The following is a 17,469-nucleotide window of genomic DNA, read 5'->3' as shown; positions in this document are numbered from 1 at the left end:
TAACCCACACTTAACCATTCACCATAATGTGTGCCCTCCGTGACAGGGCAACCTGGTATGTGGCATCTTTAGCACAACATCAAGGGCAAGGCTGCCTAAGCTACTAAACACAGCAGCTAAGTTACTAGGTAACTTACCTTCTGTTTCTGCTTGTGAAGTGATGTTTCTAGAGCCTCTAGCTGGAGCTGCTTCTGTTGCTTCTCTTTGGACAGCTGCTCGAGCTGCCTCTCCTGCTCCGAGATTTTCTGCAGGGCCCTGCTGGGGAGTCCCACCTTCCATTCCTCTGCTGTCCAACTCATTATGGGCCTCTTGCCACCCTTGTGGCTATGGTCCAATTACCTAAGGGCAGATAAAACCAGGTTATTGGTTAAAAAAGGCCCAGGACGAAACGAGACTGGTGACCAGTGAAAGGAAAATGGAAGCGGATGGGCAAAATAGAAAATGCCAATTGTAAAGAGAGACTAGGGAAAAGGGGGTAAGGCAAGATGGAAAATGCCAATTGTAAAGTGAGACTAGGGAAAAGGTCCAGAGCCAGTTCAGAGACAGGTCATTGGCTATCCAAGTTAAAGGCCAGGGAAACAGAGAAAAGAAAAGGGGAGTAGCAAAAAGGAGGAGGAGTGATTCAGGGGAAGAAGCAATGACAACCATATTGAAAGGCATGGTAAACCAGGGGAGCTCAACTGGTAAAGAGAGAAAGGCATGCAAAGATAGAGTGTGTCGGGCCACTATCAGAATTAGAAAAGGGTACAGGTTTGAAGAAGGGACCAATAAGAAGGAATGCTGAGGTTAAGTCAGAACAAGGCAAGAAGAGTTCTGGTCGCTCTGGGTTTGACTCAGATTTTTGGCTTCTAGCTTTAAAGAACACAAGTCCCTTACTCAAGCAATTCAGTTAGTTCAATATCTGTTCAATCGGTTCAGTTCCAGTGCATTTACAGTATATGAAAAATGGAAGTTTGGCATGAACAGTAAAGAGTTACACTGGAATACTGTGCGTTATATTTAGAGATCCATAAGAGCAGTTGAGTGCAAAAGAGTTTTAATAATAAGGTTAACTACACCCCCGTGGAGTTTATCAAACTGAAGTGCTATTGAAGTATTTGCCTGAAAGCAAGAGAAACTAGTACAGATGAAACTGGCAAATCTGGAACCAAAGAACCAATACAAACACCTAAATATCAAAACGGCATCATGAATCTCAAACTACAAATCTAACCAAGCTGAACTTTGATGCTATCTAAAGGGCCCACATTGTGTCCCGCAAACTACATAGACAAATATGAACTATGGAATGCCGAGGATGTTTTTTTTAATACTTTTTATTAGCATTTCATAATAAAACAGTGAAAACAGTAAAACAATGCTCATACCTCAGCTGTTGCGTTACACCCACCACTCGTGGGTGTGCTGATTTTTGAAGTTAAAACAACAAACCATAACCAAACATTAACATGGAAGCCTTGTACCAATCCCCAGTTCACCAGCCGCTTCCCCGGTAGCGTAGTCCATTCCCATCTGCGTGCCAAGGAAGGCAAAACAAATCTACATGTGATCAAGCAACCCAATAACCTTTGGTCTGGTGGGGCACGTGAAGTCCTTGTTATGGTTTTGAGCATAGGACAAGGAGCAATTATATTTCCCTAAAAAGGGCTGTACCTCATCATTTGAAAAAAAAAGGCCACCTTCTTTGCCGCCATTACCACATGCGTGGCCACCAACCGGCTACCGTAGGAATTCTCTGCGATTTCCAACAAGCCGCAATCGTGGCCTTGGTTATGAGGAGCATAGTTCGAAGCAGCTGGATGTTCGTACAGTGTTTAAGCCCGGCCCTCCTCCCAAGAATCCCAAGTATACACACTTCGGATGGGTTGTGTCCTCCCAAGTGTTCCTCATCTTTTGATATATCCATATATCTCTGAGGCCTTAGTCCACAAAACCCTGGTGGGAGGCAGACTCTCACAGCATCTGCAAGAATGGCGGGGCATTAATTCAGATGCATGGGCATTGGAAACAGTAGCAAATGGGTTACCGCCTTCCCTTTCTAAAAAGGCCACAGGATCATCCACCAGGGAGCAACTCTTTCAAAACTTTCAGATCCGCTCCTTGTGCAGGAAATGTTGACCCTGCTGGAGAAAGGTGCCATAGAGCCAGTACCTGTAGCGGAGAGGAACAAGGGTTGGTACTCCCCTTACTTCCTAATCCCCAAGAAGGATGGAGGATTGAAACCCATCTTGGACTTAAGAGCCTAGAACAAGCTCTTCAGGAAGGACAAGTTCAAGATGGTTACCCTTTCTCAGATCCTTCAGGCCCTCCAGCTCCAGGATTGGATGGTGTCATTGGACCTTGAGGATGCACACTTTCATGTGCCTATCCATCACAAGCACAGGAAGTACCCAAGGTTCGCTGTTGGCGGTTCTCATTATCGATTTCGAGTTCCGCCATTCGGGCTGACCTCCGCACAAGAGTTTTCACCAAGCTGATAGCAGTGGAAGCAGCGAGTCTCAGGAGAAGGGGGAAGAGGAAATTCATGTCTACACCTACCTGGACGACCTGGACGATTGGCTGATCAGGGCACGTTCCCCTGAACAAGCACTGCAACATCTCAGCATGATCTGACACTCTCTCCACAGACTGGGCTTCTCCCTCAATTATAATAAATCCCACATGAATCCAACTCAAAGACTCCAGTTTATCAGAGCAGTCCTGGATGCATCCTTGGGAAAAACTTCACCACCCAAAATGAGGGCTCAACACATTCTGCAGATGCTCACCGAATTCCATAGTGCTCAGCGTCTCCCGGCCTTCGATTTCATGAGATTGCTCAGCCTCATGGCATCCTGCATTTTTCCTGGTGCCAGAGGCTCGCCTGAGAATGAGATATCTCCAATGGGATTTCAGGACTCAATGGTCCCAATTCTCAGGCAGGATGTCAGATGTTCTTCAGGTTCCGAGCAGTCTCTCACAGGATCTTATGTGGTGGGCCTGCGAGGACAACAATCTGAAGGGAGAAAATTTTTTGGCAACCATGGCCGGAAGTTACAGTAGTTACGGATGACTCACTTGCGGGTTGGGGAGCATATTCAATGGTCATTGGTCTCCACCAGAGTCCAAACTACATATCAATCTTTCCGCCCTCTGTACGCGGAAAGAATGTCCTGATAATGATGGACAACACAGTGGAGTAGGGTCACTATCAGTGTGTAGAGAAACAATTCAGCTCTGATTGTGAGCAAGTCAAGAAGGAGCCTCCCTATCAGCAGTGCACCTAGCTGGAGAGGAGAACATGGCGGTGGATGCTCTGAGAAGCCAGAGAACAGTCTCCCACGAGTGGGAAATAGCTCAGGAAGTCCTTCAAGAGATCTTCACCCTTTAGGGAACCCCTCAAGTGGATCTGTTTGTGACCAGTGTCAACCGGAAGTGTGAGCAGTACTGCTCCATGCAGCTTCCCCCTAAGAGGAGCTCTAGGGGCCGCGTTTGTAGTGGACTGGGAGTTTCCACTCCTATACGTGTTTCCTCCAGTCCCTGTCATTCCTCATGTGATCAGGAGGTTGAGCAAGTTTGGAAAATCCATGATCCTAATTGCTGCGGATAGGGGCCGGAGGACGTGGTACCCAGACTTTCTAGACATGTCCATCTGCCCTCAAATACGTCTTCTGCAAAGAGAGGATCTTCTCATGCGGGAGGAAGGTCGGGTTGTCCATCCAGAGGTCAAGGCACTCAACCTTCACGCACATTTTCAGAGAGGTTGAGATTTAAGGATTGAGACTACCTGGATGACGTAATGGAGATTTTGCTTTCAACCAGAAGGCCAGCAACAAAATCCTTGTACCGCTGCCATTGGAACAAGTTCTGTAGTTGGTGCACTACAAGAATGTGGATCTTTTAATGTGCAGTACACCTATGGTGTTATCGTTCTTGTTAAATCTGGCTAATCTGGTGCTCCAGGTTGGCACAATAAAAGTACATCTGGCAGCGCTGTCAATTTTGACGTGATCATCTGAAGAGGTATCTTTCTTCAAAATGCCACTAGTGATACAATTTCTGAAGGGACTGACGAATGTGTTCCCTTCGATCCCTTTTCAGGTACCAGTTTGGGATCTTAATCTGGTTCTAAAATTTCTCATGTGTACTCCCTTCAAACCACTTTATTCTTGTCCTTTAAGGGTGTGAACCTTCAAAATCATTCTTTTAGTTGCTCTTACATCAGCCCGTAGGGTGAATGAACTTCAAGTCTTGGCTTGCAAGCCTCCTTATAAAATGTTCTTTAAGGACAGAGTGACTCTTAAAGTTAACCCACATTTTTGCCCAAAATTGGGTCTAATTTTCATCTAACACAGAAAATTGTACTACCTTGTTTTTATCCACCTGCTCATCCTGAAAAGGAGGAGGAGAGATTGCACAGGCTTGACCCTAGGCGTGCATTTAGTTTGTTTATTTCTAGAATGTCAAAATTAAGAAAGGATGATCAAATGTTTGTTGGTTATACCGGCCATAAATTGGGGATGGCAGTGACAAAACAACCTGATCAAGGAGGATTATTTTAGGCATTTCTGAGTGCTATAGACTATATGTAAAAGATCCTCCTGAGGGTATGAGGGCTCATTCGACCAGGGGCATGGCTACATCCTCTGTTTTACAGAGAGGAGTCCCAATTCAAGATATTCGTGCAACGGCCACATGGTCCTCCGTTCATACGTTTATAAAGCATTAATGTCTGGACTCTTCCTCAGGCCAGGAAGGAGGATTTGGGAAGGCAGTGTTACATTCTGTTCACACAAACCCATAAGGACCACCTCAATTCTTACTTGAAATTGAAAATTCTTACTCCCTCCTCCAAAATAAATACTGCTTTGGGAGTCAGATGAGGAATACGTCAGAGGATACAATTAATTTGAAGAAAAAGATATCAAAGTATTGAGGGAACGCATCAAAAATGGAACTGAAGCTAACGGTCGCTGCGTGCCCTATATGTACCAGTGATGGAGTCGACATTGGGACAGAGGCCCTCGAGGGACATCGGGTGGACCGGCACAGACGCACATCGCCCCCGGCTGAAATTCTTTTCCAAAGCAGCTAAAGCTGAATATGGATATATCAAAAAAGGAACTATGAAAAGATGAGGATTACATGGGAGGAACATCTAGTGTAAAGAATGTTAACAGCAGTACGTAAGAATGTTCAACACCTCTGACCAATAGACTGCCAGTCTTGGACATTCCCACCACATATGCATTACGTTCCATCCCTCCCACACCCCTTCCGGCATTCCCCCCCCCATTGAACACAACGTTATATCTGGAGTTAGATATCCCCTGGCCAAGAATTTGAAGCCCCTCTCTTCATACTGGACACTATTAGTAGCTTTCTTCAGGCTCTTCTAGGCTTCCCTCCATCAATTAGTAGAAACCTCAACCCCCAGATCCCTGTGTCATGCCTCCACATACATAGGTAGTGCGTCTTCACCCTGACCTCCCAAGCCAGCATATAAGCGTAACATTAGCCCTTTCGTGTCACTAGGAGATAGGATAACCTTTTTGAACTCAGTTAACTTCCTGGTAGCTGCCTTCTTGTTGGGGGATTGCATGTGCAAGTGCTGCAGCTGCCAGTACTGAAATCTGTCCTTCTCTTTTACTCCAAGAGTGGACCTTGCGACACTTAAACGACCTTACTTGCACATCTACAAACACATGTGCCAAAAATTCACATTCGCCCTTTCTCCAATTTGTAAACGCAGAGCCGTCGTACCCCAGCTGAAAGTTGGGGTTAAAATGGTTCAGCGTGAGAGGGGAGGGAAATGTTGTGATGCCTCCATCCCTGATCGCCTTGTCCCAGACCTGCATTGTCTCCCTGAAGCTGGCAACTCATACACACTCGGGGGTCTGTTCCATTTCTCTAACCAAGGGATGTATCGAAGGGCTTTACCTGAGACTTCCTCTTCTATATGGCACCACCCCTTAGTTGTAAAGGGGTTAACCCATTCCTGGAGCACCCTCAGTTGTGCCGCCCTAAAGTATCAATGAATATCTAGAAGCGCCACCCCACCCGCGTCCCTGGACCTGAACAGAGTTTTCATAGCTAACCTAGCCTTCCCATTTTTCCAGACATAATCCATAATGTACCGGTGCATCTTTGCTAAAGTCTTGGGCGGGATGGCTACTGGGAGAGCCTGAAAATGGTACAACAACTGAGGCAAAATGTTCATTTGATTGCTGCCACTCTACCAAACCATTAGATTACTCGCTTCCCCCATGAATGTAGGTCCAACCTAATGGCCTCAAGTAGCTTTGGGTAGTTGGCCCGATATAGATCTGCTACTTTAGTGGTGAGATAGACACCCAGATACTTTAGCTTCCCCTTCATCCACTGAAAGGGGGCTGACCCCCTGAGCTATAGGATATATTAAGCGACTCGCTTTTTTCCAGGTTAACTTTAAATCCATACACCCTTTGAAACTCTCGGAAGATCCCCAACAACTTGAGAACTGAGTCTTCACCATTGGACAGTGTCATGATCACATCATCAGCGAATAGAGCTAACTTGTGCTCCAATCCCCTGTAGGGGATGACTCAAATACCCCCATCCGCCTTGATAGTCACTGCCACAGGTTCTACTACCAAGCCAAAAAGGAGAAGGCACATCCCTGCCCTGTGCCTCTGGAGAGTGTAAACCCCTGTGGCAGGTGCTCATTGGCTGCCACCTTTGCCGGGGGATGCGAATAAAGCGAGAATACCCCTCTTACGTAGCCCTCCCCTAAATTGCAGCTCTCTAGAACCACTCTGAGGAAAGGCCATTCCACCCTATCAAATGCCTTTTTAGCACCTAAACCCAGTAATACCACCGGGAAAGCCGTTCTATGAGCAATATCAATGAGATTTACAATCTTTTTTACATTACCCACTCATAGATGGCCCTGTACAAACCCTGATTGATGTTCCCCCTATTAAAATTGCCAAAAATCCCTCCAGTGTGGTTCCTAGGATTTTGGCATATCTGTGTTCAGGATAGCTATGGGCCGGTATGATGCACCAAGTGTGGGATCCTTCCCTGCCTTGCCGATCAGTGAGATCTTGGCCTCGCCCATAGTGCGAGTTGAGACCCCCGAGGTGAACATCGTATTGAACAGCAGATTCAGCGGACCCAGCAGGGGCCCAGAGCATTGTTTGTAAAATGCCGAAGGAAAGCCGTTTAGGCCCGGTACCTTCGCCACTTTGAGCGAGGTTATCGCCTTTAGAATTTCTTCTTTTGTAATTTCCCTATTAAGCTGCTCCCTTGTGTGAGAAACCTGAAGGTGTCTCACCGCTAGTCCCCGGGAGTCTGTCATCCAGGTGGCCAGGACGCGGCCATCGCTTTTGGATCCAGTTCCTTGGGGTGGACCAGTGCGGGAGAATCCCCTGGGTGAGGGGTCTTCGCAGAGTGGGAGTGGGACACCGGATGGCGAGAAGCGGTATCCCCTTCCCTGTAACACCTTTACCCCATCCTAACAGGTAGGATACTAAGGAACTCAAACCCCCTCCACAACACAAAGACTTTCTCACAGACAGCTTGCTATGAGAGAAAACAGCCGTATACCTGACATGTCCCGATAAGATAGTCAGGCAGAGTCAGGCAATTACTGACCATCACACACACCTGACTTCCATTACATTTCCCCACACGGATAAAAGGCAGAGCACAAGAGCACACTATGAGTGAGGCAAAGCACACGAGGAAACAGCAGTTCCAAGATGGCAGTTTAAAACGAGGCGAAAGACAGCAAAACAGAAAGGGATCAGAAGAAGGGAAGTACCCTTGACCTTTCCGACGAGGAACCATTACTTTCAAAAAACCTTGAGAATAGAAAGCGTAAGACCAGGAAACCAGGCTGAAGAATCCTGCATTGTGTGTCAGAGGTATCCGAGGCTCTGCCATGTTGATAATCAAGGCGGGGAGAATCGCCTGCCGCCGTGGTACTGTCCTTGGCTCCTACAACAAAGCAGCGCCAGAGAAATCAACACAGCCGGTGAGTTGGGGAGGCCAATACTAGAACAGTCTGAGTTGAAGCCAAGGTTGCAAGCAGCAACATTGCATGGTGAACGCTGAAGCGAACAGTGCATGAAGCGCATGTGATAACCAACGCAAGTAAAATTAGACACCAAATGAGTGATTGAACTTTGAAACCAATATACGATACCTTTGACAGAGTGGTCCGACAATGCATGCATGCTCATTCGAAGGTCACTGTAAGTAAAGCGAAAGAGTGACAAAGGATTGTGAATCAAAGTGGTCCTGCAACGGGTCAAGCAAAATCCTGTGCACAATCGAAAGTCTTCTTTGTTAATAGGGTAAAGAAAGTTGATGATCAAGTGGATAAAGATGGTGCGACCCTCGAACAAGGGAGTTCAGCTGAGAGCTTTTGGATAAAGCAAGTTTGTGTTAAATTAAATTGAAATTGGTCCGAGCCCGGTGGAGGGAGACTGATTGAACGTTGTGTTGAAATGGATCGGAGCCCGGCGGAGGGGATCCGGGGTGAACCGTGAATCACCCGAGAAATTGGATACATGAAAATCCTACAAGCATTGTGTAAAAGAGGATCTGGGGTGAATAGTGAATCAATTGAGAAATTGAGTGCATGTAAAATCCTGAGAGGAAAAGAACTTCTTGTTTGTTTGTCACATCAGGCCCTCCGAAAGAAGATACTTTGAAAGGAAAAGAGACTTGGGACCGGAAGGCCCTGATGCTAATGTTTGAACTGCACCCTCGCGCTAGAGAAGCCAGAGACTGTGCTAAGCTCGAGTGGGTCATCTTGTCCCATGCTGAAAACATGGTGAAGGGAGGCCAACGGCCTGAATATCCTGACTTATCCTTTCTTGGACACTTCGTTCTTTGACATAATATTCTTTCCCCCACTACTTGTAATTAAGAGGTAAAGATTGGCAATGTTTTTTTTTTAGTATAGGCCCTTTTATTTTGACACAACGCCACTAGGACTGCGTTGTTATTTGCTGCAATCTTTAGATTTAGGATTAGATAGCCGTTTTCAAACCTTTGTTTAAAGTTCAATAAACATCCTTGAACTGTGGTCACTTGTGTCTGTCTTACTGTTGATACCATGCCTTCATTACACTTTGCTCCACCGAGAGGCGGGACATTGGACAACCTCCAATAATTGGCGAATCTGGTCCCCTGTGGGCTGCTCGGGTGTGTATAGGCGTTTTAAAAAGTTTCAAATTCGCTCAGGATTTACCTGTCACTACTGACAATGTCCACCTTGTCATTAGCAATACCTGCTATTCTCCCGACGCCCACCTCTGCTTTAGTTTCCAGGCCACAATTTTCCCAGCCTTATTACCCACCTCGAAATACTGCAGTTTCTCTCGAATCATGTTACATTCTGCCCTAGAGGATTCCAACAAGTTAACCCCCTCCTTGCCTGTTGTAGAGCTCTAAAAGCTTTGTGTGGCCCAGTGTCCCTTTACTCCGCTTCTTTATTGTTAAGCTACTGAGCCAGAAGCGCTGACAGTTCACTCCTACTTTTATTAACCACCCTGGTTATGGGGATCAGAGTGCCCCTCATAGAGGCTTTGAAGGCATCTGATTGCACCACCACTGGGACCTGACCAGTAGGGTTAAAAAGGAAGAATTCCTGTATCGCGTCTGTCACCTCCTCCCTTACAATCGGATCCATTAAATACAAAGCAATTCAATTTCCAACATCCCCATCTCCCCTCCCTTTTCGAGAGTGATATGGTCATGGAGATCGGGGCATGGTCTGAAAAATGTATTGTGCCTATCTTAACCCCTCTCACTCTTGGGATTAAGTCTTCCGCCAACTAGAAGTAATCAATCCTTGAGTTCATGTGGTGGTTGTGGGGAAAAATAGGTGTAGTCCATCACCCCGGGATGCATTTGGTGCCACACATTTACCAGCCGGGAGTCAGCAATTTGATTATGTAGGGTCGTAGATGGCTTCACCGCCCCCAATAGCCTCCTTTTGACTCATCCCAGTTGGGGTCCAGCAGCAAATTAAAATCCCCGCACAAAAGAATATGCCCATTGGCAAATCCTAGCAGTTCCCCCAGTACCGAGCACAAGAACTCATTCTGCACAGAGTTCGGCCCATAGATTGAGGCAAGTGTAACCTGCGAGGTCCCCAGCAACCTGAGACAAATACATAGTGGCCATCTTTATCATACTTCACCTTCTGCACCCTAAAGTCGGTGTTCCTATTGATCAGGATGCCCATCCCCTTTTTTAAAGCCTATGTGTGGAATAGAAATGCTGTGGGAACCCAACACTGAAGTCTGGTAGTATCCACCCTCCTAAGGGTGTAGAAACGCCACATCCACTTGCTGATTTTTGAGCATGTGGAACAAAATGTTGCGTTTCCTGGACAAGTTCAAGCCCCTCACATTGTGAGACCAGCAACACAGTTCCATAGTACTAGTGAATGTCCAGCAAAGGAAAGAAAATTGGCTCACCTCAACCTTCCCGGGTCCAGCATACAGAGAATATTCCCTCCTCTAGTGACCAACACATATTGTAACCCCCGTTTTTTTCCTGCAATAAGTAACAAGGCAAAAAGTTCACCTATGTGTGGACAATCAGTTTTGCCCCCACTGTTCCGGCAAGCCCGCTTTAAGTCCCCCCAAAGTGAGATGCCGCCGGCCCACCAACTGGCCACTATTAAACCAGCCACATCCCTACTCGGGACCACGCTATGGCAAAGAGCCAACCCTTACACAACTCTTGATCATCTCGTTGGCCCCTGCTGGGGCCTCTTCCCAACTCTACCTCCCCCGCCCGGCTCGGTTGCCAGTCGCTATCCCCCTCCTCCTGAGATAGCACAACACCCAGGATCCCGGCCGCTTCTTTGAGTGGCGTACATCGCCTTTGCTTCCCCTCCTAGCACAAAAGCGAACCAAATGGAAAAGTCCAACGATATGGAATATTTTCTTGCCTTAGCTTCCCTGTCACCGGGTGGAAAGCCAGTCTCTTCTGCAGGGTCAGGGCCGCCAGGTCCTAGAATATGTGCAGCTTCTGATTGTCACAGGAGATTTGCCCAGTGGATTTAGAGGCCTTTAAGATCTTCTCTTTAATTGTATATGCATGAAACCCCATAATAATGTCTCTGGGCTGCCCTCTGGGGCCCTTCCATAGTGTTCCCACCCTATGTACCCGGTTTAGGGAGATCTCCATTGTCAAATCTGGAACACATCCCTGAAAAAACTAAGAACCCATGATCACAGATCCACCCCCTTCATGTTCTCTTCCAGGCCTCAGATCCACAAGTTCTCCCTTTCTCTGCCAGTTCTCAAGTTCTTCAATGTTGGGGACCAGTTCTTCATGCCCTGCCTGGCTCCAGCTAGCTCACCCTGAAGGTGTATAAACATCGCCCGGCAGCGAGTGTATAGCCTTCTCCGTATCTCCTACTCTGGTGTTTATTTGTTTCATGTCTGTAGTAAGGTCCACCAGAGACTTCTGTAGCCCCTCCGAATCCTCCACCACTACCTTCCTGATTGATAGGGATAGATCCTTTTTAGGGTGGCCATATATTCCAGGAAGTCAGTCTAAATTAGCTGGGTGTCCCCAACTCCTCCCACCAACTTGCTTGCCATGGCTTCTCCCGTCGCCCATCCCCCTCTGTCAGCTTCTCTTCGTGTCGCTGCATGGCTCCAGAGGGAAGTCACTGAGCGAGCCTTAGCTTGCTGCTTGCGAGGAAACATGCATGAGTGTCCCTTCCTTCTATTGGTATCTGAATCACGGCTCAATCTCTGTCCAGGCCAGAGAAGCAACATCCAGCGGCCAGCACACCTGCACTCGCCCCTAACCCCCCACTACCCCCACCCCCACGGGTCACGTGGGAGCTCCCCCTCGGGGTATATGCTGGCCAGGATCCTTTTTAGACCCAGCAGGGGACAGTGCAGCAGAGTTCCACCAACAGTTCTCTTACCAGCTCCCAACCCCACTCTGCCACCTGATCTTGGGTCTGCTCACCCCCATGGCAGGACAGGCTGGGCTTGATTGCTCCTCCTTCTCACATTACCAGGCCTCACCAGATCACCCGCTGCACTCCTGGGGCTCAGCACAACCTCAAGTGCTTATTCGCTTCTCCAGAGACATGAGCTCACCCGCTCTCGACTCTCTCCCCACACAGCGGGCCGCAGCTCGCAAGGCTCCCTGCTGCACTTCCTCTAACTGTGGCTCTCCAGGCTAACCCATGCAGCCGCCAGCTCCGTGGGGGGTCCCGCCAGCTCCGTGGGGAAACTTCTGGTAGCTACAAACGGGGGTCTCCGTGCTTGCGCCGGCCATGGCCACCAGGGGTCATCGCACCCAGGGCCGGCATAAGTGATTAAAAGTCAGCCATCTTGGGCGTTGCCGGCCACCGAAACCCAGGATGCGCTCTTTAAAAAGATGATTTAAAGATCCATGTGGTAAGCTGATCCACTGTAGCATTCAGTGGCATCCGGTATGTGCTTGACTCCAGTAGTCTTGGATGCTCTTCAGTACCCTTTAAATCCTGTTATTCCCAAAAAATTGGAAACGCCTGGTAAACACCCTATAAACATGCTGAAGCACCAACAAGACCTGGTGAGTTTTGAAACAGGCAGGAAAACGAGCAAAAAGTGAAAAACAAGAGTTGCTCATATGGCACTTTCTTTTCTGCGCTTTGCCATCTGTACTGCCATGTGAATGGGCACCGATTTTGGGGCTTGCAAAACCACTCTTTGCAACCAATGTTTGTAGCGGATAACCATACACCTCTTTAGATTCTCGAATGATTTTAAGGGGTGATTTATACCACGGGCAAAGGATCAATAGAGAACTTGCACAGTGGACTTGTAGTAGCAAAAGATGATTCATGTGAATAAAAAGAGGAATGGTTGGAGTAAGGCAAACAAAGTATGGATAATTTTCTGAGCATGTGTGACAGTCTTTGTGGGCAGCAGAGCAATTCACTAGATAGGACCGTGGTCCTGAGTACAAAGTTGAAAGCAAATGTTCTTAAACAGGACAAGCAAATACATCAAAGGGCCAGTCACTGTTTGCCAAGAAAAAGAGTTCAAGGAACTCCTGTAGCTGCTAGCATACGTTGGACCACCTGGCTGGTAGATGCATAGCTGTCCAGCAACAGTTTATTTCTACTCTGTATGTACTATGCAGATTTTCAAGCTTCAGTCACTGTAAGCCTCCTAACAAGTATCACAAAGTTCAAGCTTGCTGCTGGCTCCTGCCCCATCACAAGCTCATTCCAGGCCCCAGTGTCATGGCAATCTGCTGCAGGCTCAGGTTCTACTCGAATCCAGTGTCTGCAACATCTCCTGGCTCTGGTATCTCAGATACCTGGCTTGGGTTCTCAGTGTCAACAATCCCTTCAGGCTCAGGTTTCTCAAGGACAGCAAGCCTCATTTAGTATTCTTGGTGGCTTGTTAGTCCAACCAGCCACCGGATTGGGGCTTCTAGATAGCCTGGCAATGACCATTATCTGGCTGTGATCAGGACTATTGTTAGGAACTGACTCACCAGATGTTACACAGAAGTCGACATTAAGCAGTTCAGATCCTTTAGCAGGGGTGCACCTCTCCTAAAACAAGAAGTAAAACCTACCTAAGGGCTGGAACCACCAACAAGAACCTACCAGAAACCAGAGGCAATGGGCTCCCTGGTACGAGACTGGGAAGCCCACTAGTGTAAGAATACCCCATCAAGTGCATCTTGTATTTGGTTACTCACATTAGGAGAGACAGCATTGCACTTTATGTTCCTTTGTTCGATGTACAACATCCGACGGACCATGTTTCTAATCCCCTACTTAAGAGATAAAGCTTTCACACATTGGCATCTGGCACATTTCCACATTTGCTAGGTATGTCAGGTGTTTTAACGTGCTGGGTTATGCATAACTGTGTTAATGCTGCAGTGTATATTAGAATTAAATGAGTTTCTGAATCAGTGAGGTTTTTTCTTACTTTTTGAGACTGCTGCTTTTGTGTATTAGACTGCATTCATGGATCTTACAAACTCCGAAATAAAAGTTACATTCATTTGAATAATGTTTCTTTAATTAATGATACTTTCTCCATCATAACTACATTTGAAGTAAATACAAATGTTTTATTCCCTGTTGAGGTTCCATTAAAACAACATCTTGTTTTGTTTCGGATAACAGACTTTAAAAGTCATTGTGAATCCACCTTTTCGACCGAATGTTATATTAAGGTTATTAGGTATCAATATCAGTTGTTTGATAATGTAGTATTGAAGTTTGATCAACAGAAGTTATTATACTAGGTTATATTTTAACAATACAAATCTTGAATGATAAAAAAATGGGTGTAGGGTCTGCGCTTTTTTTTTTATTCAGGCAGTCGTCACACCAGTATAGTCTAACTTGATATACCCAAAACAGATGGGCCTCATTACGACCCTGGTGTTAACCATGGCGCTATTAGCACCATGGTTGACGCCGGTTGACGCCGGTAAATTACCAACTCCGCCATGGTGAATGGCGGAATTACTGCCCCATTCCAAGGTTGGCGGGGCGGTAATTCCCCATTCACCATGGCCCCTTCCCCATTCCCATTTTTGCCTCATAGGGCTCAATGGGAATGGGGAAGGCGCTAATTACGGCACCGTAAATTACGGTGCCGTAATTAGCTACTAGGTCCCTTTGCGGCACCCTACTTTAACGCCTGCTAAAAGCAGGCGTTAAGGTCGGGTCCCGCAAAGGGAACTCTTAATGAGGCGTTAAGGGTTTAACAGCGCCAACACCTTTTACGGCGCCTTTAAACCCTTAACGCCAGGGTCCTAATGAGGCCCAGATAGGGCAGTACAAATAATGTGTGTTCACAGACTGGGGAGGTATACTCACACCGCCGCCTAGACTTGTGGGTGCAAGAGCACCCCGTATCAGTGGAGGCAACAGTAATGCCTGGCCTCCAGGAAAGCACAGTGTTGGTCACGGATATCCAAGTTTTCCATCAGTTTTTAAACCAAATCCATGCCAAAGCTGACATAAAGACCGAAAATAAATTGTTTTGCCAATTGAAATAAGGAATTCTACAGGTCATGAGTGAAAGGGTTGCAGAAGTAGCAGCATACAGGGATCTGGGTCGCTGACTTAGACGACCCTCAAATCGACCCCTGACATTTTCAGTTGCTTCCTGAGATAGAAAAGGGCATCTCGCTCTATAAATGGGAAGCCACAGAACAAGAGGAAAGTTATAGGATTGAGTTTTTGTATTTTCTTTGTATTTGTCTTTTTGTATTTGTAACACACAACCAGGCAGAACTGCATTTGGGAATAGATTGTAATGAAAAAAACAGCTTGAAAGAAGAGCTATACAGAGAGCTAGGCCTAGAATAGGTAATTGAAATAGATAGATATTCAGCGCTTTATGGAACGTCTATAGAAAAGTCGTATTTCGGATGTCAAAATGCACAGAATTCCACAATCATGGTCCGTAAACAGAAAAACTCCTGTCCCCCCCCCTTTTGCCACAGTGGTACAGTCAATTTGTAATGTCTTCTGATCTAAATAATCTTGTTGGCTGATAAAATGAAATCCTGTCAGCTAAATATGGCAGAGCTAGTCCATTCACAAATGTGTACATTAGACATAGGACTTTAAAGTACATTCTTTGACCCAACGCCAACCAGTGTAAGGAGATCAGATGGTTTGACACTGAAGCAAACTTCAAGAACTCTTGAGCTGGCCAAAGTAATTGAAAGGTGTAATCTAAGAGTGTAATATTCCTATTTAACGGTCGAACTGATTTGGTGTTTAAAGTTCAAATCGGAGTGCCAGTAGCATCCTAGGTTTTTAACCCTGGAGGCATAAGTAGAGGGTAAGCCTCCCATGGCCGGATAGATTTGACAGCACATAGACACCAGTACTGCATCCACAGACCCACCTCACGTCCTTCCTCGTGAAAATTTCCACACCCCGGACAACATTCAAGACACTCTTTACAGAGGACCTAGTAAAAATCCTGGCTGCCCTCAAAGCCACAACGTATACAGATGACATCCTCCCAGCATACATCCTCAAGACCCTCCCCGCAGAAATCTCCTTCCCTACCTGGAGATCATCACCAGCTCCTTAACTCTAGGCACCTTCCCATCGACCCTAAAGACAGGACAAATCCTCCCTCTACTAATGAAACCCACCCTGGATCCAGATAACCTAGGTAACTATCGTCCCATCCCCTAGGTAAGACCATTGAGAAAGCGGTAGTCGTGCAACTGCAGCAACACATCAACAACAACAATCACCTGTAAACCTACCAATCGGGGTTCAGACCCAGATGCAGTATGGAGACGGCAACCATACAAATGGTTGACACCCTCAACATCCTTGATGTCGGACACCCCTGCCTCCTGGTTCTACTCAACCTCTCAGCTGCTTTCAACACAGTAGACCACCAGGCACTCACTGACACCCTACATCTACGAATGGGGATCAGCGGCCTTGTCCTACGCTGGTTCACATCCTACCTCGCCAATCGCCAGCAGTTTGTTCAGATGGACTCCTCTAGATCGCCAATGCTACCCGTCTCCTGTGTATTCCTGGAGGGTTGCATCCTCACCCCAGTGATCTTCAATCTATACATGGTGCTGCTGGGAGCCCTCCTAGCCACACACATAATTCACATCCACCAATATGCCGACGACACACAGCTATACCTCAAGATTGACTCCATCGAGGACATCCACAGGCTCAAAACCTGCCTCTCGCTGACCCAGTCTTGGATGTCCAGTGCATACTTGAAGCTCAACCCCTCTAAGACCGAATTCCTACTCCTCACCAACAACACCGAACCCCCAGACATACAGACCTGGCTATCAACCAAGAACCATGAGGGCTTCACATCTGAGCTCACCTCATGCGCTAAGTCCCTCAGGTTCCACATCGACGACAAGACACATATAGCTAAGAAAACTCAGACAGCTTCCATCCTGCAGAAAGTCAAGCCCTTCCTCCCTCCAGACAGCTTTAGATCCACCATTCAAGCACTGGTCCTATCCCACCTGGAGGGGGGCAATGCTCTCCTCAAAGGCCTTCCATTGTTTTTTGGCCATGGTGATCTTATCCCCAGATATATTATCCAGATCTCTCCTGATTTACACAGAAAATGCAGTGTCAAGTGTTTTTTTCTGTTTTTTGAATGCGCAACCATGGCTATGTCCAAAGAACAAAATCTTACAAAATGATAAGACCACAATACCGGTATGGTATCAAGCATGGTGAAACCAGGTCCTCTCTCACTGCTGATATATCACGGCAATGTCCCATCTTGAGCGAGGTGGAAGTAGTCAGCAGTGTTAGGCCAAGATTCTTAAGAATTTCTGTTAGTTTGGAAGTGTGAAAAACCTGAGGGCATTCACACTCCTACTCCCCTTGGATCCCGTTTGCAGTTGGCTAGGGAAAGGCCATCGCTTTTGGATCCTGACCCTGGGGGTGGATAATCGAGGGAGGATCACCTGGGTGGAGGC

General features: G+C 46.9%; 1 protein-coding gene across 2 annotated transcripts in view; it reads right to left on the bottom strand.

Annotated features, from left to right (window-relative positions):
- LOC138567171 (early endosome antigen 1-like) overlaps window positions 1-17,469 on the bottom strand; it is a 1,584,277-nt gene that overhangs the window by 1,194,609 nt on the left and 372,199 nt on the right. For both annotated transcript variants that reach the window (XM_069645141.1, XM_069645140.1), the window contains one exon: window positions 138-339. In XM_069645141.1, coding sequence (XP_069501242.1) covers window positions 138-299 — 162 coding nt within the window. In that variant the 5' untranslated portion in view covers window positions 300-339. The remainder of the gene's footprint in view (window positions 1-137; window positions 340-17,469) is intronic.

The sequence above is a fragment of the Ambystoma mexicanum genome, chromosome 2p (genome assembly GCF_040938575.1).
Source record: "Ambystoma mexicanum isolate Mex_15411 chromosome 2p, UKY_AmexF1_1, whole genome shotgun sequence".
NCBI classification, from domain to species: Eukaryota; Metazoa; Chordata; class Amphibia; order Caudata; family Ambystomatidae; genus Ambystoma; species Ambystoma mexicanum.
The sequence above is the reverse complement of the archived record's forward strand: the minus strand, read 5'-3'. Positions and strand labels throughout refer to the sequence as shown.